The 22,711-nt window shown below is 54.0% G+C and overlaps 2 protein-coding genes and 1 long non-coding RNA gene across 5 annotated transcripts; 1 reads left to right on the top strand and 2 right to left on the bottom strand.

The window, feature by feature from the left end:
- On the bottom strand, positions 1,011-4,678 carry HOXA11 (homeobox A11). The gene is made up of 2 exons (XM_003134850.4): positions 3,907-4,678; positions 1,011-2,481 (listed from the first exon to the last, which is right to left on the bottom strand). Exons 1-2 carry the CDS (start codon positions 4,625-4,627, stop codon positions 2,249-2,251), a joined length of 954 nt encoding a protein of 317 aa, XP_003134898.2. The 5' UTR covers positions 4,628-4,678; the 3' UTR covers positions 1,011-2,248.
- On the top strand, positions 4,941-8,735 carry LOC102160006. 2 transcript variants are annotated; one of them, XR_001302428.2, is made up of 4 exons: positions 4,941-5,118; positions 5,530-5,746; positions 6,125-6,320; positions 8,006-8,735. It is a non-coding gene; the product is annotated as an uncharacterized LOC102160006 (long non-coding RNA). The 2 variants fall into 2 exon arrangements; XR_002340414.1 differs by having other exon boundaries at positions 4,941-5,746.
- On the bottom strand, positions 14,155-19,861 carry HOXA13 (homeobox A13). 2 transcript variants are annotated; one of them, NM_001195342.1, is made up of 3 exons: positions 19,681-19,761; positions 18,840-19,158; positions 17,878-18,121 (listed from the first exon to the last, which is right to left on the bottom strand). In NM_001195342.1, coding segments are annotated over exons 1-3 (644 nt in total). The 2 variants fall into 2 exon arrangements, with proteins under 2 accessions (XP_020934124.1, NP_001182271.1); XM_021078465.1 differs by having other exon boundaries at positions 14,155-18,121; positions 18,840-19,861.

Below are 22,711 nucleotides of genomic sequence, written 5' to 3'. Positions count from 1 at the left end.
GGGGTGGGGTGGGGTAGGGTGAGGGTGGGGGTGGGGTGGGGGTGGGGTGGGCAACAAAAGGCTCTGGCCTCTCTGCCCTGCCCCTCAAGGTTATGGGTGATGTCCAAATTTAAGGCAGAAGTTCAAAGGCAGGAAACAAAGGGGAAACCGACATCTTTCTTTCCCCAAAGAGAAAGGGCAGCTTCAGCTGCGAGCTGGGGAGAAAGCGCCCTTAGAGTCGCTTGAGAGTCTGCTCTGTCTTCGTACCCAGACCAGTCTCCCTCTTGCTGAAGGGCTCCCCAAGGGACCCCAGAGTGTTTCCACGTCAGGCCTCCTCGTCCTGAAATGAGTGAGCCCAGCCTGGGATCAGACCCATCGGCCACCTCAAGACCCAGGCTTTCTCCCAGGGCTGGGGTCAGCCTGAGAGGATGAAGCCCCATATTCCAGGCCCTGAGACTCCCCCTTCCTGGAACCTCACTTCCCCAGAGGACCTGGCCATTCACCTTGACTCCCTAAGCCTGGCTTCTAATGGAGTTAAATCCTGACTAAGTCACTTCCCTACCCCTTCAGAGGCCTAGTAACTTGTCCCCTTCCTGGGGGGGGGTCATAACGCTGGGGGGGGGGAGTGGGGAGCACAAACATTTGGCAGTAAAAGGTGAGCAGGGAGAGGAATGTCACACCAGGACCCAATACTCAAGTTCCCACAGTCTTTATTTTCCTTGTGCCCTGTTGCCTGTATACATGCTTCCATGTATGCGGTGGGTGAGAATGGAGGACAGGCCAGTATTCCCATTACAGACAGAGCCACCAGACACTTCTTAACACAGGGAGACAGAGGAGCCTGGTCTGCCCTCTCAGCTGAGGTCCCCAGACCCTGGCAGACCGAATGAACTACCTCAGAGCATCTCCCTAATGCTTCTCAAATATTGCAAGAAATTAAAAAAGGCCATTCTCAACACCCTTCCTCCCCTTCCCCTCCAATAGCCCAAAGGAAATCAATTAATGCAAAAAAAAAAAGTATCCAAGCGAAATAGGTTATGGGTCCTTTATTTACAAGTCTTTTGAACACCATCCCTGTATGAAGTGTACATTCAAATATTCTTAGCAGTGAGTGAGTTTAACCATGGGACACTGTAAACAGATAGAGCCTTTAAATATTTTCTTCATCATCTCCCCCCCCCCACATTGCATCTTTTAAAATTCGCTTTGGTTCCTGCAGGGAAATATATATATATATAATATATTTATCTTTTAAAATAATTCCAAATCACTCTGGAGCTCTTGGAAGGTCACCAGAAGCTTCCAAGCTCAGTTCTGAGGTGGTGAAGGGCAGAGTATGGTACAGGAACTGGGTGTGTGGGGGACTTGAGCCCCCTCAGAGCTGGGACTGCTGGCCAGGCCCGCTGCTCCACCGAGCAAATCCAAGCTTGAATGAAGTGTGGTGTAGACTTTGCCAAGCTGCTGGGCTCCACAGGCATTTCCTGAAGAGATCTCGGCGGCCGGCGGCCTGGGTGCAGCCTCTTGGATTTTTGATGTCTTCCACCTCGGAACGGTCTGCTCTGGGACCAGGCTTTAGGCCTGAGTGGCGGGTCTCCTCTCCTCGGTAGGAAAAACTAGGTGGGCTGCAGAAGGCAACTGCTAGAAGCTCAGGCCTGGGACAGTGCGGCGAGTGGCTAGGAGGGGTGGGGAGCCACTGATGCCACCTGGAATAGCAGATTATTTTCCCCTCAAGGCTCAGCAGCCCTCTCCCCACTCGCATTCACCCTCTTAGTTCACCTTTCACATTGCCTTTGGAAAGCAGCCCCAATCCGGGCATCTAGGAAGCCGCCCCCTTCCTTCTGCTCCTGTCCCCAAGCTGAGTTGGCTTTGGAGATCTGGACACAGCAGTCCTGGGGATGGGCAGGCTCCTCGTGGAGGGTCCTGGGCAGGGGTCGATCTCCAGGGGGCCTGGCAGGGGGCCCAAAAGTCCCGATGGAGACCACACCCAGCCCCAAGCGCCACAGTCTCCAAGAGCAAACCACCTAGGGTCCCAAACCATTCATTCTAGTTGAGGCACAATCCTCCGAATCCAATTATCATTAGGAATCTTAACCACAGATGCCCCGGAAGAGTCCCGGCGGCCTCCTTGGGGCTATCTCCACGTAGCCTCCCCTCTCTTGCACAGCTCCTTTCTTCAAAAGTCACCGCGTGCCTTGACCTTGTCAAGGGCAAAATCTGCATAGAATCTCCTGTGAATGAAGCCCCCACCCAATTCCAGCTGGCTGGAGCCTTAGAGGAGTGGGTTGGCTGAGTAGTACTGTAAACGGTCTCTGTTAATTTTTTTTTCCTTCATTCTCCTGTTCTGAAACCAGATTTTGACTTGACGGTCGGTGAGGTTGAGCATGCGAGACAGCTGCAGGCGCTTCTCTTTGTTGATGTACACACTGAAGAAGAACTCCCGCTCCAGCTCCCGGATCTGGTACTTGGTGTAGGGGCAGCGCTTTTTTCGGGTTCGCTGGCCACCTGTGGAGGGAGAAAGAGGCAGGGACTGAGCCAGGTGTGGCGGCTGCAATCCATCCCAGAGCCCCGAGTGGAGGAAAAGCGCTGGCCCCAGGGACTGGAGGTCCTTCCCAAACCCCGCCAGGGTTCCCTCCACCCCCCAAGCCAGGCCCCTGCCTTCAGGCTCCTACTGCCGGCTGGGGACAGGCTGCGGGCTGAGGCTCAGCCCCAGATAAAAGCCAGCTCCCCAGATAGGCCCCCAGGGAAGCGGCTCCCGCTGCCCCAGAGCAGAAAGGAGGGCTCCTCTCTGCAACAGGCGAGTTGGTGCCGCGGAAACCGCTTTCAAAGCAGCCGAGTGGGGGTTGCCGGCTGCCTCCAGCCCGGCCAGACTAAACAAACAGCCGCCGGAGGACATTTCACCTTCCAACACCTGGGCGGCCGGTTCCTGAGGCAGTAAAGGCGGCCCCAGCCCCAGTCTTTCCCGGCTGGGCTGTGGCGTGACTCGGCCCTCGTTAACATCTGGGGCAGCTGCCGGGGCTTTGTCAGCCTGAGTCGGGGCCACCAACTCCTGCCTCCCCGGCCAGCCTCCTGGCTTCCGAGAGAGGTGGGGAAGTGGCAGAGGAAGCCCCCTACTCTGGGCCTTCCCTGAGCACCAAGGCCCCACAGCCATCCAGGCCCCCTGGCAGGGCAGGGATGCTGTTTCAACAGGGTGGGGGAGTGGGGTTTCCAAAAGCTGCAGCCAGGCTCGACTTGGTCCCCTTTCAATAAAACTCCACTAGAAGCCACGGGAAAAAGCCTCTTTTGACAGATTGAATAACAATTGTAACATGCAGTCGGACAGAAGGCAGCACGTAATTGCCACCGCGCCAAAGGAAAATGGCTTCCTTTGGACAAAAAGGCCAACTTTGGGTTAATTTGTTTCTTCTAATATATTGCTCGGGCTAAGCGGGCTATTTTATCTGTTAAACACGCTCCTAGCGCCATCGTTAAACAGCGATGCCTTTGAATCCCGGCTGGGACTGGAGTCCCCGCGCAACACATGGCTTTTATAAAAATCTCCGGATTACCTCGCTATCAAAGGCTCCCGAGCCCTTGCAGGGGGAATTTACAGGCGCCCACCTCCGGCTCCCCAGCCCGGAGCTGGCCCCGAGCGGGGTCGAGCTGCCGGGCTTGGGAGCTGAGAAGGGAAAAAAGGGAGAAAGAGAGTTGTTTTTTTTTTTCCTTTTTTTTTTTTTTCAGGCATGCCTTGGCCGGTGGGTATTTCACGGCCAATTTCAGCACTCGCCACGTGATCCCCGCCTTTTATAACAAAGTTTTGTTGGGGGAAACCTAAAGGCCCTTCATAAACCTTATATGCTTATAAAACAGCATATAAAAATTTAACAGCGGTGCTGCGCTAGATTTCCAACTCCCCTTTCATAAAGCGCTGGGCGCTGCCTTTATACGTACTGGAGCCGCCGGCCTTGTCCTCAGTGTGGCCGGAAGACGACTCGGGGCTGCTGCTGCTCTCGGGGCGCCGCCGCCGCTCCTTTTCCTCCGCCGCCGCCGCCGCCTCCCGGCAGCCGCCGGCGCCGCTGTCCGAACTTGAAGTTGCCGGCGTGCCCGTGGCCGCTGCCGCCGCCGCCGCCGCCGCCGCCGCGGAGGTCGCCGCGGCCGCCGGGGCCCCCTTCTCGGTGCTCTTGTCCCCGGGGTAGTCGGAGGAGGCGAGGTTTTCCGGGGTGCCGTAGGCCGTCTCGAAAAACTGGTCGAAAGCCTGGGGCAGGACGCCGTTTCTGCCCACGGTGCTATAGAAATTGGACGAGACGGCGGGGGTGGGGTGGTGGTAGACGTTGGCCGAGCTCTTGGCCAGCACGTCGCCAGGCACGCCGGCCGCGCTGGGCGCCTGCAGGCAGTCTCTGTGCACGAGCTCCTCCGCGGAGTAGCAGTGGGCCAGATTGCCGCGGGGGTGCCATTTAGTGGCGGGCTCAATGGCGTATTCTCTGAAGGTCACTTCGCGCACGGGTTGGACCTGGGGCAGGTTGGAAGAGTAGGAGTATGTCATTGGGCGCGAAGACGGGGTCTGGGGCAGAAAAGAAGGGAGGCTGGAGAAATCTGGACCCGAGACGTAGTAAGTACAACTTGGCAAATACATGTTAGAGGAGCAGGGACCACGCTCATCAAAATCCATCATTGGGCTACCTTGGGCTCTCCGCAGTAGCCGAGCTTAACATGATTCTCCACTGCAGCTGCCTCTTTGAAGCGGATCCGTGAAGTAGAAATTTGGAGACGTAAGCTGACGTGGAAATCTATCCCCATCCTTAGCAGGGAGGTGCTGGTCATGTGACCCGATGTTGAAATTGACAAGCTGCGAGCTGGTCCGGGCCTCTTTTTTTTTTTTTTTTCTTTCCTTTTTTTTTTTTTTTTTTTTTTTCCCTTCTCCCCTCCCTCCCCGGCTTCCTTTCTTTGTAGCCACCTCAGGGGAAGCAACAGATCGTCACTCGGTGTTCTCACCGAAAGCACGTAATCGCCGGTGTAACTCATGTTGGCTGGGGGGCCTCCCGGCGCGCGGCGAGGCTGGGTGCTACCCTATGGCAATTGCTTGTGCTCAACTGCACGGTCCTGGCCCTCGAGTGCGCAGAGGGCGGCGAGAGAGCTCAACTCCTACCACCCACCACTCCCCGGGTGAGGGCTGCCACAGGCTGGCGGTGGCGGGGGGAGCTCGTCGCTGCGCGGCCCGTGCGTGATCTCGGAATCTATTCGCCTGGAGGTTCGCGTTCGCAGTTGCACCTCCTTCTTCGCTGCCCCCCTCCCACGGGCTTGTTGTGGGAACCACCTCTGTCTCCGATGCCGGCCGGACCCCCTTCGGGGCCAGGGTTCGCAGCCGTGGATGTGCCTGCCTCGTGGCTTGCCCGATTTGCACGGTGACTTGATTACACGCTCTCATTCATGGTCACTTCCGAAGCGCTTTAGCGCCTTCCGTCCCTAAACCGCCAACAACCAGGGCGGCTTCCCCCGCGGTTTGTCAGGGATCCGCAGGTTCCGGAAGGGCCTTCGTCTTACCCGGGATCCACCTCCCCTTCCTTGTCCCTGCAGGCCTCCTCACCCCAAGCCCTGCCCTTGGAGAAACCCCTTCCTCCCTGCTGTCTGCCGGGGTTCGGGGTGACTCCGCAGAGCCAGAGGCGCGTGGACTGCGCCGCTGCGCACTGGTCCGCCCGCCGGGTCTTCTGGAGCTGAGGACTCGGAAACCATGCAATTGAGGCGAGACTTGGGCTGCTTTGGAGGCGCTGACATCCGAGGAGACTTCTCCTGGGTATGCTGCACCTTCCGGGGGGCCTTTCGGGGAGCTCCAGAATTGTAGGGAGAGTGGGGGCAGTGAGGAGGAGCCAGGGCCAGGGAGCCGGGGCTGAGAAAGGGGTAACACTGCCTCCTTTCCTTTGCAAAGCTTGGGAGCCAGGGATGTGCAGGGCAGAAACTCAGAATGCTAGGCTCATCCCACAGAAAGAACACAACGCCAAAGCAAAGAGACTGCTTCTGAAACTCCCAGCACCCTAGGTGAAAAGAATGCTTTGAAAAGGCTAGGTTTGAGCTAAAGATAGAGACAGAGGCCATAGCTGCTGGGAAGAGTCTAGCTTTCTTGGGAAGTGGAAAGAAAAAATTGAGATGGTGAAAAATGCTTGCCATCCTGCAGGACTGACTGAACAATGTTTGGGAGAAGCAGAAGAGGAGGGCATAGAGCAGCTCTGCCTGACCAGGAGCTGGGAGGGGCCCAGCTCTGAGGCCTCCCCACACCTATCTTCTTGCAAGGAACTGGATGTCGCCGGAGAGAAGTTGAAAAATGAAAAAGGATAAATTTTTCCCTTTCCCCATCCAGGAAATAGCCAAAGGTATTTATATATCTTGGGGAGATTTAGAGTATAAACTCTAAGATCTTTGGTATTTAAGTGTCAACATCGATTTATTTATTTATTGCTGAGCTGACTGTAACTGACTCAATAACAAATCTAATCATGTATTGCACTGGAAAAGAAATATTCTCATTATGTATTTTCTCCAAACGATGGCCCACCATTGCATTTGAATGCCCACCGTAAATATCAATAATATCGAGTAATTACTCTGTAGTGGAGTAAACTAATTTATTAGCATTAATGTTTATGTGGCTTCTACCCCCCTCCTTCACAAGGGTTGCGTATCACAAATCAAACTACTCAGACACATCGGTTTAATGAACTCTTTATTCAGGATTTGCTGCAAGAACTTTCATGGCTCTCGAATCCCAGAGAGCTGAACTTGAAATTATTTGAGCATCTTCAGCTCGACCTATGTGTCTACCGTGGCTTGTGCAGGGGGAGATATTGGTGTGAGTGGGAGTCTGGTGGGAAGGAAGATTGTTTGGGAAGGGTCGTTTGAGACCTCCTAAAGCTGGGAATCACAGCTACAAGATTGCCCTGCAGTGAAAAAACTTGTATTTCCAGCGGCGACCAAAAAGGCAAAATATTTATTTCTCCACAGCATCTCTTTCTTGAAGACAGAATATAAAAGGGAGAAGGCAAGGTTTGCGAACAGCCATATCGAAAGCCATTCCCTGGCTGATTTTGGCTCTCAAACTCTCCCTCAGCAGCCCACCCAGTCCTTGCCACCCCGACCCTCGAACAAAAGGAATGCTTGAGGGGTTTCAGTGACTTTGCCACAACAAAGGCGCCACCATTGCGGGGCTTGCCCCGCCCCTGGGTGAAGGCAAACAAATTCTTGCACTTGTATTAGGGCTTTTAAGACTATAATTGAACCCGGGGGCGTCTAGGAGAACCGAAAACAGTTCTAGACAGACCTGGGGTTTTATAGCAGTGTTGGCAGTCAACTTCAGCTTGTGCCTGAGCAGACTGGCTGCGGTGGCCCGCCAGCGGGGGACGCCAAGCTACCTACCCCAGCTGCACTGCAGCCCCTCTCCCAATTGGATCAGTTTTCGCCTTGATGCCAGGGAAGGTGGGGGGGTCCCTGCAGAAAGGTCAGTATAGGGATGTGCACTGTTCTGCATAACTAGTGCTTCCCATGTCCTTGAGAGCCAAGCCAAGAGGGTGCTAGATCCCAAGGGTGTCTGCAGGAGACAAAGGCGAATTCCCCGGGAGAGGCTGGGGCAGAGGAAGGCGCTCTGGAAGCCACTGGCAGGGCAATTTGGCTATATTGAAGGGGGGTGCCCGGAGGGACTTGCAGCCTGGGAGGGGGCGAGTGGGGGTGCTGCTGTGAAGACAGATGAGGATAAAGGCTTTTGATGCCAGAAGAGAAAACGCCCTGAGCAGCGAATGCTTTTATTTCCTCAGCAGAGACAGGAGGGGGTGCTCAGATCCCCAAGGCTGCGCACCGTTCCTAGCTTTGCCTGCTTCTGCCCCTCTTGCCTGGAATATACTGGAGGCACGAGTGTGGTTTTATTTGTGTGGAGGGGGGGTATTTGGAGGTAGGTGCAGTTCTGAGGATCAGACCAAATCTGGGGGAGGCAGGGGAGGCAGAGCTTCGCTTCGGGGTGCTCGGTTGTGAGTTTGCTCTGAACCTAACTGACTCTTCTGCTTTGTAGGAGGCCCAACAGCCAAGCTGAGCCCACTCGGCTCCACGGACGATCCGAGGGGGGCGAAGCCTGCCCTGGAAGGCCAAGTGTGAGTTGCATTTTTTGAAGAATCCAAGACAGGCAAGGCTGTGACATTGGCCCTGGAGACTGGTTTCCCACGAACCGTTCTTTCTCAGGAGCTCCTCAGTGCGGGGCCGTCTCCAGAAAACAGTCTTCAGTGTGTATTTCCTTTTATCGTCCACCCGGAGCCCCACGGCAGCTAATGCTAGAGGCCAAAAATGTTTTGGAGGAAGAAAAACAAAGGCAGGAAGTGGCGGCAGCCTGACGGTGCGTGTGTGTCTGCGGAGACGAAGGGAGGGAGCTGTTTCAATCTCTTCTTGTTTTTCCAAACTTGAAGGTCTAGGCTGCCCTCGAAGAGCCGGCCCTCGCTCCCCGGCGCAGCGTTTGGAGATGGCCACCCGGAGAGGAGCAGGCTGGCGCCCGAGCCAGCCTTGTCAGGCGGAAACGGCTAACGAGGCGATTTGCTCAGCAAAGCAGACCAAGCCATTCTCAACTTCGTTTGATTTGGCCCTAAAAGTGGGGGGTTGGGGGATTCTGCAGCGTCTCCTGGACCCTCCTCTGCGGGCAGGCTGAGTGCGCCTTGGCGGAGATTGGTGAGCCCTGCGAGCCATGCTCCATGCACCCTTCCAGGCAGGATATCATATCGGAATAAAGTGTGTCCAGGTGCCTCTGCCCAGCACTGCTGCCTCCCCTTCTTCTTGCAGCCGAAGGGTCTGGGCAGCAGCCTGAGGGCGCCTGCTTGCGGTGCCCTGGCTGAAGAGCCTTGGCGTGGATAGTGTGCGCTAGGGTGAAGTAAGCCTTTTCACCGGGGTTGTTGTGCTGGGGAGCTCTTTCCAGCATAGTCACTCAAGGGACATGAGCAGAACCGACTGTCACTTGATAGGCAGCTTAATAATACCCACTCACTCTGAGGGAGGATAGGGCTGGGGGCAGGGAGCGCCTCCAGACCCCAGGGGTTCCCGAGCCCAACTGGCTGTGCTGCTTGGCTGCCCTCTTCTCTCTTTGGGGCTGGCGTGGACTCTGGCAGTGGTTCATTGTCCCAGAATCTGAGACTCCGAAGTCCCCAGTGTCTGCACCTTCCAGCCCTTTGACGGCTCAGTGCACAACCCCTAACACGAGTGCCCACAGCGGGCCACCCGCTCACCCCCTTTCCTCCCTAGGCTTCCTTCTCCATCTCCCTGCGGCTCTGGCTTGCCTGTCTCCCGCCCCTTTCCAGCCGAGTTTTCCCTTGTGCAGGCTCCTGCCTCTTCTGATACCCTCCTAGGCTGAGCAAGAGCTAAGGGGCCACTGGGGGGCACCCAGTATGAAAACACAGAGAAAGGGGTCTCCTAGGTTCCTGACTCTCCCCCAGTTCAGGCCTCCACCAGGGTCTGAACTACATTGCTCAGCCTCACCTTCTTCTGAATACTCCATTCCAAGGCCCTGCCGGGTTCTTTCTCTCTCTCTCCCTCTCTCACCAATACTTGCTCCTTCTCTTCTTGGGACTCAGGTCTTGCTTCCTTAGGCCTGGGAGGGGTTAGGGCCCACCTGACTGACCAAAATTCACTCCCAAAGATCTACAGTTGTTTATCCGTGGATTCCATAGGGTACTAATTTTTTTTTTTTTTTGCTTTTTCTTGCTGGTCTGAGCCCCTACCTTCCTCTGTCCCTAAGTGTCACACCTGTTTCTAGAAAGACCATTTCAACCCTGGTGGTTGTCCTGTGCACAGGTGCAAGAGCCAGCCAGAGGGCTCAGGGCGGACACAGCCATCAAGCCCTTCATGGGGTTGGAGGCCAGGCCTCCATTTGGGGGCTTTCTCCTTCCAAAAGGAGTCCTGTAGGTACATCTGTCTGTTCTCCATAAGCCTGGGGGTTGGGCTGTCTGATATTCTCAGGAGATCTCCCAGTATTTGTTCTCAGAAAATGACCTATTGGCAGGTCATGAGCAACTTACCAAATTTCCAGGCACTGTCTAGAGGTGGCCCTGGGGCTTTGATGAAACATCAAGAGACATACCCCCGATCACTACTAGGTAGAGGCAGGGGTTAATTTTTCTCCTTGGCTTGACAAGGCACCTGTCCCACCTACAAGCTCCACTGCCCTTCTGTAAAGCATGGGAACAGGTAATGCCTTGAACTTGACCTTATGATTGGCTCTTATCTGACTCACAGGTTCACTCTCCAAGGTTCATAAACATCTGAAGAAGTCCACATCCTTCCCTTGGCCGCTTCAGTGTGGGGCATAGGGTTAACAGAGGGTCTCAGATACCCAAAGCAATCTGGTTATTATTTAGTTTAGTGGGTCCCAAAGTGATGGGAGAAAGAGGGTTACTTCCTTTGAGAAGAACTATTTTTATTTTTATTGTTGGGGACTCATTAAAAATTCTTCCCCCTACTGAGTGGGAACAGATGGGGGGGAGGGCATTGAAGGGCAAAGTCCTGGCTCTCAGTATCTGCCTTCCTTTCTCCTTGCAGCTTCGACCCGAGCGGGTTTCCCCAGCTAAGTGTGTCTGTGATAAATAGGACAAAAGAAAGTGACCCAACCAGAAGGCTAGCTCTGGTCCTCGGGGTCTTGGTCCCCACAGGAAGCTCCCATACCCCAAGCTTCAGCTGCCACCTAGGGCCATTCCCCAGGCTCCTTCAGGCCTACCCAGCCTGGAGCCATGGCTCACATTCCAGCCTCAAGAAAAGGGGACTCCTGTCCAGTCAAACCCTGTCCTGGGAGTCTCCCCCACATGCCCTGATAGGCAGTCCTGCGAAGGTGTCTATCCACTGACAAGCCCTCTGGCTATTGTCTTCTCAAGACGCTGCTCCACTCCTGCAGCCCTTGGGATAAAGCCCAGCTTTTCTATATGCTGTGAAAAACAACAACAACAACAACAACAGCAAAAACCAGATGAAATCATTTGTTGGGCCTCTTTGATTCACCTGGAGCAATAAGCTCAGGGGCAGATGGGGTTGAAACCTGTTGACCCCTAGGCCTGATGCGGTGACATGCTGCAAGCAAGCTATGGGCAGAGCGAAGGGGCGCTTACCCCTCCACAGCACAGGGAGGGGGTTCTTGGAGTCTGCGAATCAAGAATGGGGTTTTTTCTTTTCTTTCTTTTTTTTTTTTTAACCTTTGGCAGATTTCACCTCACTTCTTAGGGCATCATTTAAGCAGGAGAAGGAACGGAAGAGCATCAAAGTTCTCACCAAAGGCCTGCCAGGCACTGAGGGAACACATCTGGACTCAGGGACCTCAGGAGAGGCTTCCAGCAGGTTCTCTGCTTCCCTATCCTATTCCCGGCCGGCTGGTCCCGCTGACCCTACCAGGCCCCTTGTTTCTATCAGAGCCCAGAGCTCGGATCTAGCCGCCGCGTCCTTTCTCCCGAGCTTGCAGGCGTTACCTCTCACCCAGGCTAGGCCTCCGCGGGCTCAGCTCTTCTGGGACTCGACGGGGACAAAGCCGGGGCTACCCTCGGTTGCCGGAACTCCTTTTTAATACGGCTAGGGGAGAAGGAATTGATAACCAAGAAAGAACTACTTTCAGTCTGAGATCTCGGGGTATCAGACCACGCTTGCCGCCGGCCAAGTGTGTGTCCTGCGCCTTCCTGCGGCGACCGGCCCTGACCAAGGCGCGGAGGACTTGACCTTTGCGGCGCGAGGGGAGGGCGCTCTCTGAGCTGCCAGGAGGGGGATTCTGCTCTCTCCAGCCTCTCCCACCCAATAGCAGCCCGGACAACTCACGCACACCGCTCACCCCCATTCCCCCCTGCATTTTGTGCAGTGTCCGCAGACCCGCAGCCGGAACAAAGCCCCCAGCAGCGGTCTCAGGGCTCACCATCGCCTTTGCGAGCGCTTGTCCCCAACTCCCCTGGGCCAAAAGGCTCTGAGCTTGAGCCCAGCGGTCTAAGCCCCCCACCCTCCACCCCCCAGCGCCCTCCTCTCTTGCTTAACCCCAGCCGTCCTCAGCCAGCGCCAGGGTACTCTTCTGGGTGCCAGCCGGGCCCCTGCCGGTGCCACCTTCCCGTGCGCGGGGTCTGGTCTCCGGCAGCGAGTAGCGCCGGGCCTACAGCCGAGCCGAACGTCGCCGGGACGCGGGGCCCAGCGAGGCCGAGGCTGCTTTCCGGCCCAGGGGCCGAGACCCAGGGCTGCGCTGGGTGCCCGGATTCGGCCGCCGGGTCCGCAACGTGGCCCTACGTGCCCAGCTCCCTCTCCGCTCCCTCGGATCTCACCCCACCCGTCAGGTCGGGGCTCAGAAAGCGGAAGTATTTGGTCGAGAAAAACACGGTTTCTTTTCAGCCCGTCTCAGAACCCCTTTTAGAGAAAATGCTCCTGTCAAGTTTTATTTCCCGTTGCAAACCACCTTCCACGCTGCCAAGAATTAAGACCGGGAGAGATTAAATACCCGATTATTCTCGCGGGGAGGGAGGGGCGGGGCGGAGAAGGGGCACCCGCACAAAACATTCGTTTGACTCGGCTCGTCCTCATCAAATAACGCCCGGAGCGGCCCGCGAAGGCCCGCGCGGGCGGCGGTGACGTCAGCCTGCAGCTGCGGGGCGCGGCGCGGCGCGGGGGCCCGTCCTCCGGGGTCCGCCGGGCGCGGGCCTGGGGGGGCCCGGGCCTTGACCTCGGCCTGACGTCCTGCTGCAGGCTCCCTCCGGCCCACAGGCCGTCCGAGCGAGGCCGGCTCTTTCAGGCTTTGCGCCTCCATTTTGAAGAGAGGGTTCATTCCGACGCGCGGAGGATTTGGAGCCTCCTCGGCCCCCGAGGGCGCGACATCGGGCGGCTCCCCGGGTCCGCAGCGGCGCTTCTCCCGCGCGGGCACGTCCCGGCCCCTGGGGAGGCCCCGCGCCGCCGCGCAACCGCCCGCAGAGGTTTGCACATCCCGGAGGCGCCGCTGTGATGCCTGCTGCCCTGCGGAGCCAGCTCCTCGGCGGCGCGACGGAGCCAGGCTGAAATGAAATCAACTGTGGCAAGGCCTTGGCTGCTTCCACGGAGGACTTTTTCTGTGCCAGCGTCTTTTTTCTTCCCTTGAAATTCAAATTAAAAATAGCAGACACCTTTCGGGCATTCGTCGGCGCTAGGTAGATTGCGCTAGGGTTGAAGCGGTCGATCGGAAAGTGGGTTATTTTCCTAAAGAATGAACCCGGCTGTTATTTACCAGGCGGCCTGGCGGATGAAAACTTAATTCTTGTGTGCGTGTCCTAAAACCGAGGCATAAATCTCCGCAGGCCTCTTGGATAACGTTACATCTTTGCTTATGAAAAATGGGATGTGAGCGACTCGCTGCACATTTCTCTGATTCTCCAGGTCTTGGGCCGCTGACACGCATTCGATCAACTTTAAAGGAATGCGCATAAATCAGCAAGCCCCTAGCGTCTCCTCCTTGGAGGTTCGCAAATCCGGAAGGGCGCCTCTGAACCCACCGGGTCTGGGGTTTAGCAGTCCCGGGCAGGCTCCGTCTCCTCTCCCGCTCCGAAAGAAACCGGGAGTTCGAAGAGAAGAATCGAGACGCCGCATCTTCACCAAACCCTCCAACACACTCAGCAGGGTGTCATCTGCACATATATTACACGGTGAAATGTGTCATTAACTATTCTCACACATAACTATCATCCTCAGCTGAATTTCGCCGCCTCGTGAATTTTTAAGAAAATATCTCAATTACGTTGAATTTCCAAAAAGACATTCTCCCCCTTTCTTTCCTTAAAAAAGTCTTTCTGTTTTCACACACACACACACAAAAAAAACCATTTTAAATGGATGACTTCAGCTCTGTATCAGGCATAAATAGTAGTGAAATGCAAAGTGGCATTTTACAATGATCCACTTAAAATACCTTAATACATTTGACGGTATGAAGAGCAGATGGGAAAAGTAGGGTTTTTTTAAGTCCCATATTTTCTTTCTTTCTTTCTTTTTTTTTTTAAATGGTAACATGACAGGCCATTACAGGATTAAAAAATCATTGCTAATTTAATAGATGGAAATGGTGTCTAGTTGTTTCCATTATACAATTTCTTATTCTGAAAGTGTGTCTCTTTTAAGAAAAATATACTCGAATCAGCTATTCAAGATCACTATCCCACTCTCTGGCATTATTACTCCTATGTGGTGGATGTTCTCCTGGATGTCTTTTTTTTTTTTTTTTTTTTTTTTTTTTTTTTTTTTTTAAGATTAGACTAATTGCTATTTGGGTTTTAGGGGGCCATCACAATTCCTGCTTACTTCAGGTTATCTGGTAGATCCATGGGAATTTTAAGGAAGATGTAAGATCGACATTATCAACAACTATTTTAGAATGGGAGGGAGAATGCTCTGAAATATCTGTGGTCATTAGTTTCAAAACTGGAGGGAGGGGGGGAAAAAAAAACTACTACTTTACCCAGAGTTCCTGCAGTGGTGATGGCTTCTGAAAGGGCTGGTATTCCTGCCGCAGAGCTGCTGTTGGCCTCCTTCCTAGGCCTGAGGCTCAGGATATTTCTTACATGTAAAGAAAAATATCCCCCCGTCAACAGAAGAGTCCCCTTTGGAGCTGTTCGTAAACACACAGTTTGATCCAGCTTTGAGGGGATTTTCCACCACTTTAAACATTTTGGGAGAAAGTTGCTACTCTGGCTTGATGGCAGCTCATTTAGAAATGGAGCGCTGTGGAACAAGATGTGGGGCGGTTCATCTGAAGCATCATTTTCATTTGTTTCCACAAGTGGAGTGAAAATCCTCAGGGCAGCAAAATTTGATTGCACTTCACAAGACCATTCCATGTGTATGTTTCAAGGCCATGCTGTTTTTGAGACAGCTTTAGAGATTCTTTCTCTAATTTTCCATCTGCGAAGGAGCTGTGAGTCTTCAGGTTGGAGAGGTTTCCATCAGCCAGGTTTGTAACTGACCGATATTGTTTTCCATAAAATGATGAATACGGTTATTCAGTTCACAATTACCTTCCTCTAACATGACAATTAAATTAATCCCATCTCAAAGTTCTGCATCCTAAGGCTCCTGGTTCCACCAACATTTCAATACACATGTGTTTCGGACAAAAACACATCACTTTCCGTGTATACGAAATCCATACACATACATTTGTGTTAGTTATGTGTCTAAACACAGCACCTGATGTGTTGTTAGGGCTCAATAAGTAGTAGCTATGATTGTTGTTATTATTACAGTTTTGATGGTGGTTGTTAACGTTAAAGGTATGTATTCCTTCTATAAATCAAATGGCAGCTTAGAAAGCATCAGTGTAAGATTGCACACCACCTAGGCGCAGCATTCGACTCTGAGCTCTCCAGGATAACTCTCCTTCTGCATTCATATTATGGTCATTTATTTTGCAGATATGAGATATTTAAGCTCTCCATACTGACCTCTTAAGAGGTGAGTTTCTTTGAATTTTTGAAATGTAACTCTAGAGCTCTAGAGTTAGCAAGGCATCTGAGACTTTATTTGCCGTATAGATTTCCTCATAGTTCTAATTAGGATGGTAGACCACCTTGGAGGGTTAGGGCCAAGAAAGAATGGTTATTTAAGAACACCTCTTAGACTGTAAACAGAAATGTACAGCCTGAAAGCAGATCTGCAGAAATCGGATGCAGAGAGAGTCACTGTGGATACAAGTCAAACTTGGCCATTAAAGAAAAGGAGCAAGACTTCGGCATGTAAGGTACATTTGGTACCTCACCTCTCGCAATCACCTTAAATTACATCATCCTGGGGTATCAGTAATTAATGACACCATATCTGTACAGACTCGACAACATATATACAAGCACACACAGCACTGAGAGGCAAATGTATACATGTATACACATATGATATATATTCACATATATACAGGCACATGTATAACTTACATATATTCAAAACTGCTCCATCTGGAGCCAAAGAAATGAGTACTAAATCTCTAAAACAAGGAGTCAAGGAGGTAAGACCTTCTGATTCCCTTGAAGCTGAAGAATTACAAGGAAGCTTGTCAACGCGAGGTGGCGCCCTTGATCTACTAATCCAGCCGAGGCCAATTCATGAGCTGTCAAAAGTCAAGGTCACAAATTGTCTTTTTTCATCAAGGTCAAGGTTTAAGGCCTTTCCTAGTCCTGTCATTTCAACAAATATCCAAACCTGCCCTCTCAGACACATGCAGACCCGACAGTAGATTTTAAAATACGATAGCCTGGGCACTGCGGATACTAAACAACTGGTTTTCATTTTCCACAGGGAGCCTGGGAATTTTTACTATCTCTTCCTCCTTTCTTTTCTCTCCTTTTCAGAATACCTGACACTTTAACCTTCTTGCAGCACTTGTCTAAATTTTTAGGATTTTGGTTATGAAGGATTCCTCTCTTTGCTTAAAAAAATTTTTGCAGCCAAAAAAAAAAAAAAAAAAAAGCTGAATACTAATAGAAAAGAATGGTCCTGGGTTTGTACAGGACAAACCCGCTCCTTTTCTTTCTGTGCAGGGCACGTCTAGCATAGGAAAATAATGAGTATTTTCTTCAGATTTTAATGGCAGTGACTACTTCATTAACATAATTAATACCACCATATCAACTATCTACAGGTCTAAGGTTTTTTAATTATTATTTTTAGTCAAAATATTTGAAAAGCAGGTGCACAAATACATTTTCACAGTGTGCCGAATGTCTTTATTTACAAGATAGCATGTTATAGTGAATACGAACAAAATGAATGTGCTGGTTGACATAACTGCTTGATTAAAGACGTGCTGTGAAGATGAATCCCTACACTTTCTAATGCAGTCTCAGAACACAATCACAAGGAAAAAATACGAATCCCTTAACAGATCAACATGGAGAATGTAAACATCTAAATGTTTCAGGGTAATGGATTTCCCCCTTCTGAGTTTTCCAAAAAAAATTTAAAAAAAAAGGAAAGTTATTTTTCTGGCAAAATACTTAGTAAATATTGGGAAATACCGATTTAAATGAAAAACTAATTTTGTCCAAAGCAAAGGCCACCATGCTGGGGTGGGACCTCTCAGGAGATCTGACATGGAGTGAATTCTGTGAATTATCTGACACCTTAAGTAGTTTTAAAAGGATATCAAATTCTTTGTAAAACAAATTATTTCAGGGTGGAAAATATTGTCCAAATGCCACAAGAAGAATGCTTGTTATAAGCAGTTAATTTTTTTTTTTTTAAACAGAAGGACATTCCCAACCTGGGTTCCCCTGTAGCCTCAAAGGCTCACTCAGCTGGTTGTATTTACCACCAAGACAGACGATCCTCGGAAGAGCTTTCTCTCCCTTTCTCCCTTCATACCAGATAGTCCAAGATTCTTATTTCAGTACCTTCTTCTCCTTTCCTTTCTAAATCTACTCATGACATGTTTTGCAGAATATACAACAAGGGCAGGAACTTCACTAAGATTTACCTGAGCAGTCACTTAACATGCAAAGGCGATGGCAATGGTGACCCAAGGACAAACAGATGTTTACAACGGCCTCTTGCATTTGTAACCAACGTTCGATTATTATCACATAACCTAGTGTCCTAAAATATAACGGCCACATAAATACTTACAAGATTTCAGTAAATGCGTAACTTATCTGAAATTGCGTATTTGGGGGTTGACGTTTGACTCTAGAGTTTGTCACTTAACGGTCTGGTGGGGCTGGCGGGAGAATGGGCAGTCTTTACCATTTCTTAGAGAAAAGTTTTTTTAAAAAAAATTGTAGATTCCACTGGAGAAAGAGATTCCCCCTCAGGAAAGCGAAATGCCAGTGTCTCTTTCTCTTTCTCATTCTTCAGTTATTATCAGCATTATAATCATTATCTGGGCAAAGCAACAAGTTCTGAAGAATTTCTTCAAGCTGCCCTCTAACTCCACTTTTCATCCACTAACTAGTGGTCTTCAGTTTGTTGATAACTTTTTTCTCTTTGACCCTTCTGTTCTGGAACCAGATTGTAACCTGCCGCTCGGAGAGATTCGTCGTGGCTGATATCCGCCTCCGTTTGTCCTTGGTAATGAATTTGTTTGTAGCGTATTCCCGTTCGAGTTCTTTTAATTGCACCTTGGTGTAAGGGACGCGCTTCTTTCTCCCCCGTCTGTAGGAGCTGGCATCTGAGGGATGAGAGACCACGTCTGTAAGATAGGGAGAAGGCAAGTTAGGGAGAGATCAGATCCAGACCAGGGCACAGGCGACAGACAGCTCTATTTGAGCCACCTCCTTGCAGTGCCCGGCTGCCCTTTGCCACTCGCTGTACTATCCACCCTTTCTGCCAAAACCTGGAGGGTGGGTGGGGAGGGTGGCTAGTTCCACACTGAAATGAAATCGCTCAGGGCTCCAATGACCTCCCCAGATCAGGTCACTCTGCCCGCACAGCGGGATTCGCTAGATCGCCCAGCCCAGGGGCCCAAACATTAACACCAGGCTCAGGGGACAATACTTCCATGCCTGGGTCCTCTCTGTAGCCCCAAAGCCCCAACACTTGATGCTTCCATACTTAAGGCCTTTTTGAGAAAACGAATATGGGCAATTTGGTAAACCATTTCCAGGTCAGTTTCCCAACCTTAAGTCGATGTCAAGCGCTGGGGAGGGCGGGGCGCAGAGGAAGAAGGAAGCCAGCCAGGGTCCCCACAAGCTTCTTCCCAGCCATCCCTCACCCGGGAAGAGCCAGGAGCCCGCCCAACTCAAGGGCAGTGCGGGCAGCGCCAGTCAGCCGGGGTGGGCGCCCGGGGGTGCAGCACCACTAGGGCAGGCCAGGGAGAGCGCGGAGGGACCCGAGGGGGACCCAGGAACGAGCAGAGGAGAAGCTGGAGCAGAACCAGAGGACCGGGCTGAGAAGGGGGTGCCATTTACCGGGCAGAGTGGACTTCCAGAGGTGGGGAGGCTGCGCCTGCTCTTTGGGGCAGTACATTTGGCCGTTCCAGCCGTTGGGCAGCGCCCAGGGCTGGTAGCTTTCCATGGGAAGACCCAGGGGCTCGTGGCGCGACTCGCCAGGGCCCCCGAGGCCCGGCACCACCGGCATATCCAGGTAGCCAGGCACGGGTTGATGGTGGTGGTAAGGCCCGGGTGCGTAGCCCTGGTGGTAGAAGGCGAACTCCTTTGCGCGGGAGCTGAACTCCTCGGCCGCGGGGCCGGCGGTGTCCATGTACTTGTCCGCGAAGGCGGCGGCGGCGGCGGCCGAGGCGGGCTGCGCGCACGACTTGATGGCGTTGGGGTGCGGGCCCATGCGGGCGCAAGGGTAGTAGCCGCTGCCGAAATAGCCGTAGGGCAGCGCTGCGGGCCCCGACGAGCTCTGCGCCGCCGCGGAGCAGGGACTGCACTGCTTGGCGGCCTCGGCGCCCGCTGGGCCCGCCGGGCCCGGCCCTCCCGAGGACGACGCCGCCGCCGCCGCCGCTGCAGCGGCGGCGGCGGCGGCAGCGGCGGCGGCGGCCGACGGGGGCGCCTCCCCCGGCGCGCTGCTGTAGGCGGCCGCGGCGCCGGGTGCCAGGGGCGCCGGGTGAGCCATCAGGTTGCGGCACTGGTTGGCCGCGGCCGCCGCGGCTGCCGCGGCCGCCGCCGCCACGGAGAAGTTGCCCCCCGCGGCCGCCGCCGCCGGGTGGGGGAAGCCCCCGCCCCCGGCCCCGGCCGCCGCCGCCGCGGCCGCCGCGGCCGCCGCCGCCGCCGCCCCTTCCATGTTCTTGTTGAGCTCGTCGGCCACCAGGCCGCCGCCGTTGTCGTAGAGAAACATGACGGTGGGCTCGATCCAGCGGGGGTGGAGGAGCACGGAGGCTGTCATAGCACGAGCCGCATGGAGAAGACCCCAGTGGCGCTGTTTTAAAAAGCCCCCAAGAAGTGAAGAGCGCGCGGAGCGGGGCCGGGGCCCGAGCGAGGGGGGCGGATCGCGCCCCGCAGGGTCGCGCCAGGCGGCCGCCCATTGGCCCGGCCCCCCCACCCCGCTCCGCCCACGGCGTATGCAAAGCGGGCGGCTCCAACCCCGGCTCGGCTCTGCGCACCCGCCGTCCCCGCCGCCGCCGCCGCCCGCGCCTTCCCCAGCGCCAGCGCCCGCCGCGCGGCAGCGCACCATTCACCCAGGGGAGAGGCGGGGGATGCGGGCGGGTGGGGGCGGAGGACCGTGAGGGCGGGGCGGGGAGGGAAGGGCGACTTCCCCGCGGCTCCCCTTCTCTTCCCGGTCCCTGCGGGGCCCAGAGCAGCGTAAGGCGGGAGGGGACGGGCGAGCTGTGGGGCTTGCGACCTGAGGCGATGGCAACGACAGGTTAGGTAAAGCTGCAGACGCATGGGAATGGTAAAGATGGTAAAGACGCGACGCGGAGACCAGGCTGGGTGCTTCCTGGGGCCTCGGGCGCTGTTTTCTTTCCAGGTATCCGCGCCTCTTTCTGCAGCGAGACGCCAGCACGGGCACTTGCGCTTTCGGCTTCTACGGCGTCGCGAAGTGGCTCTCTTTCCAGGGGAACTGTGTGTGTGTTGGGGGGGGGGGGTTGCGGATGCGTCTGGCTCCCGGGTTCCAGGACGTTCCACTGGACAGCTTGGACTGCATGTAGGAGCTTCCTCCCCTTCTTTGTCCACCGTGTGGGTGGGCAGTGTCCTGCACTCGCCCTTAGGCCGGGAGGCTCAGAACGACCCATCACACCCACACAGACTCACGCACACAGCCAAGTGTACTCCCTGGTCACGCACTCACACTTTTGTATACAGACTGTTCCTCACTGGGTCCCAGTGACAACTCTTCCTCCTTCGGAGACTTTGAGAGGGAGAGAGCGATCGCTGCGCTTCGTTTTCCAGTGCTCCCACATCTCCAGCCAGGCTGGCCTGTCTTGGAAGAGAAACAGGCCCCATCTGGGTTCTGAGATGGGACTCGATCCCCCCTTGGGGGGCTTAATGAGGCTTCACCGAGCCTGGGCAGGAGCTGACTCTCCAGGCCCCTGGACACTCTCTATTTCACTGTTTTGGGACAGGAGAAAGGGACTCCTTGGGGCCATGCGTTCCTCCCTCCCCCAGAGAGCACTGGGGAGAGCACGGTCTCCAGCCTGCAGAGGGTGCCCGGTCCTCCTCTGCCCAAGAACTAGCCCAAGAAGCTTTTTCTCTGTGCCTGGGAAATGCGACCCTTTCCTGAGAGCGCGGTGGAGTGTTGGTGCTGGGAGAGCCACCATGTTTTGGTGAGGGGCTCTGGGGGTCCTTGTCACTTGGGCGTCACATACTTCCATCTCCGATTGTGGTCACTGTGAGCTGGTCAGAGGCCCAGAAGGGGAACATGCATTCAAAGTGAAAGTGGGTGCGTTCCACAGGAACATCAAGGTTGGGAAGAGTACTGCCCTTCCATCCCAGGCAGACTGGTGAGCAACCAGGCGTGAATCTGCCCTCCTGTCGCAGATTGCAGACTCAGCCCTAAACTCCCAGGGCACTGCAACATCCCCAGCCCCTACCCTCCACCCCAGTCTGCTCTTTAAGTTTCCTGGTCTTCCTGGAGTGTCCAGACCAATAAGGCTGGGCTCCGGCTTTTATCCGCCCTCATCTCTGGGTTTGCCCAGACCAATGCAAGTGTTTCCCAATAAAACCTTCTATGATCCCCCGCTCCCCATACACACACCCAGTGTGCCTTTTCCCTCCCGCTTTTTTAGTAGCTCCGGGTAAATATTGATTTGCCCCCAGTTTACCTCCTCCTGACTGGCCATTTGCAAACTAAAGAACCCGTCTCTGTAGGGACCCGATTTTTGTGTTACTTTCCGGCCCCTTCACCCCCCTTCCTTCCTCCAAGCGACATTGTAAAACTCCTGATGACAAAGAGACAGGGTAGGGTTCGAGGCCCCAGTTCCTGAGGACTTGAGGGCTGTTTTACATACAGGTCAGACACGGCTGGAGGCCAAGGTCAAGTTGAAAGTTGCAGTCTAGCCAGTGTGAGAACTGCCATGCAAGCCTGGAGACCCAGGCAGCTACGAAAGGCCCACTGCCCACCTCCCCTCACTCTCGAGTCCTTTATCCTTCAGAATTTCTCCAGTTTCTGCCTCTGTTTAGTTACCCAGCATTTTGTGCTGCCTTCGTGGAGTTTTTGGGGCGGTGTTTACAAGCTCTTCTTCTCTGCCTCCGCCCTGCTTTTGGCCCGGGCTTCGTGCCTCTTCAGTTTTCCAGCCAGACCCGGAAAAACGAAAACACAGCTCAGGGAGCCCCCACCAGCCGGTGCCTGTGCCAGCTCACCTCTGGCCATGGCGCAGCTGGTGATGCACACCGCAGCCAAGGCCAGCTCCACCGCCCTCCTTCCCTCTCCCCGCTTCTCGGGTACTGAGCCCTGCCTGCAGAGGAAGGGCCCCAGCTCCGCAGACTCCAGAGTGACTGGGTCCCTTCTCATCAAAAATGGTGAGACAAGATCACCTTGTCTGCCGAGGAGCCCCAAGCAGGTTCGTCTGGGAGGGACGGCACCACGGGGCTGGGCGGGGGTGGGGTGGGGGAGGCTTTAGGTTGCATCTTAAATTAGGCTTTGCTTCCTAAAGTTGGCGACCCCGCTAAGGAAGGGCTTCAGGGCGGCCTAAGTTATTTACGGAACTCTGTGCTGGAGCTTTCCTGATCAAATTCTCTGGATATTTTTCTCAGTTCTCCATATCTCTCTATCAACTTTTCAAACCCCCTGAGAGGTGATTACTTAGAGGCCGGCAGCCTGCTTGTTCCCTTCTGGTCTTGAATCTCAATATATATGAAATGATTTTTCTACCAGATGAGTTAGTGGCATCCTGGCG

This window comes from Sus scrofa, chromosome 18 (assembly GCF_000003025.6).
Source record: "Sus scrofa isolate TJ Tabasco breed Duroc chromosome 18, Sscrofa11.1, whole genome shotgun sequence".
NCBI classification, from domain to species: domain Eukaryota; kingdom Metazoa; phylum Chordata; class Mammalia; order Artiodactyla; family Suidae; genus Sus; species Sus scrofa.
The sequence above is the reverse complement of the archived record's forward strand: the minus strand, read 5'-3'. Positions and strand labels throughout refer to the sequence as shown.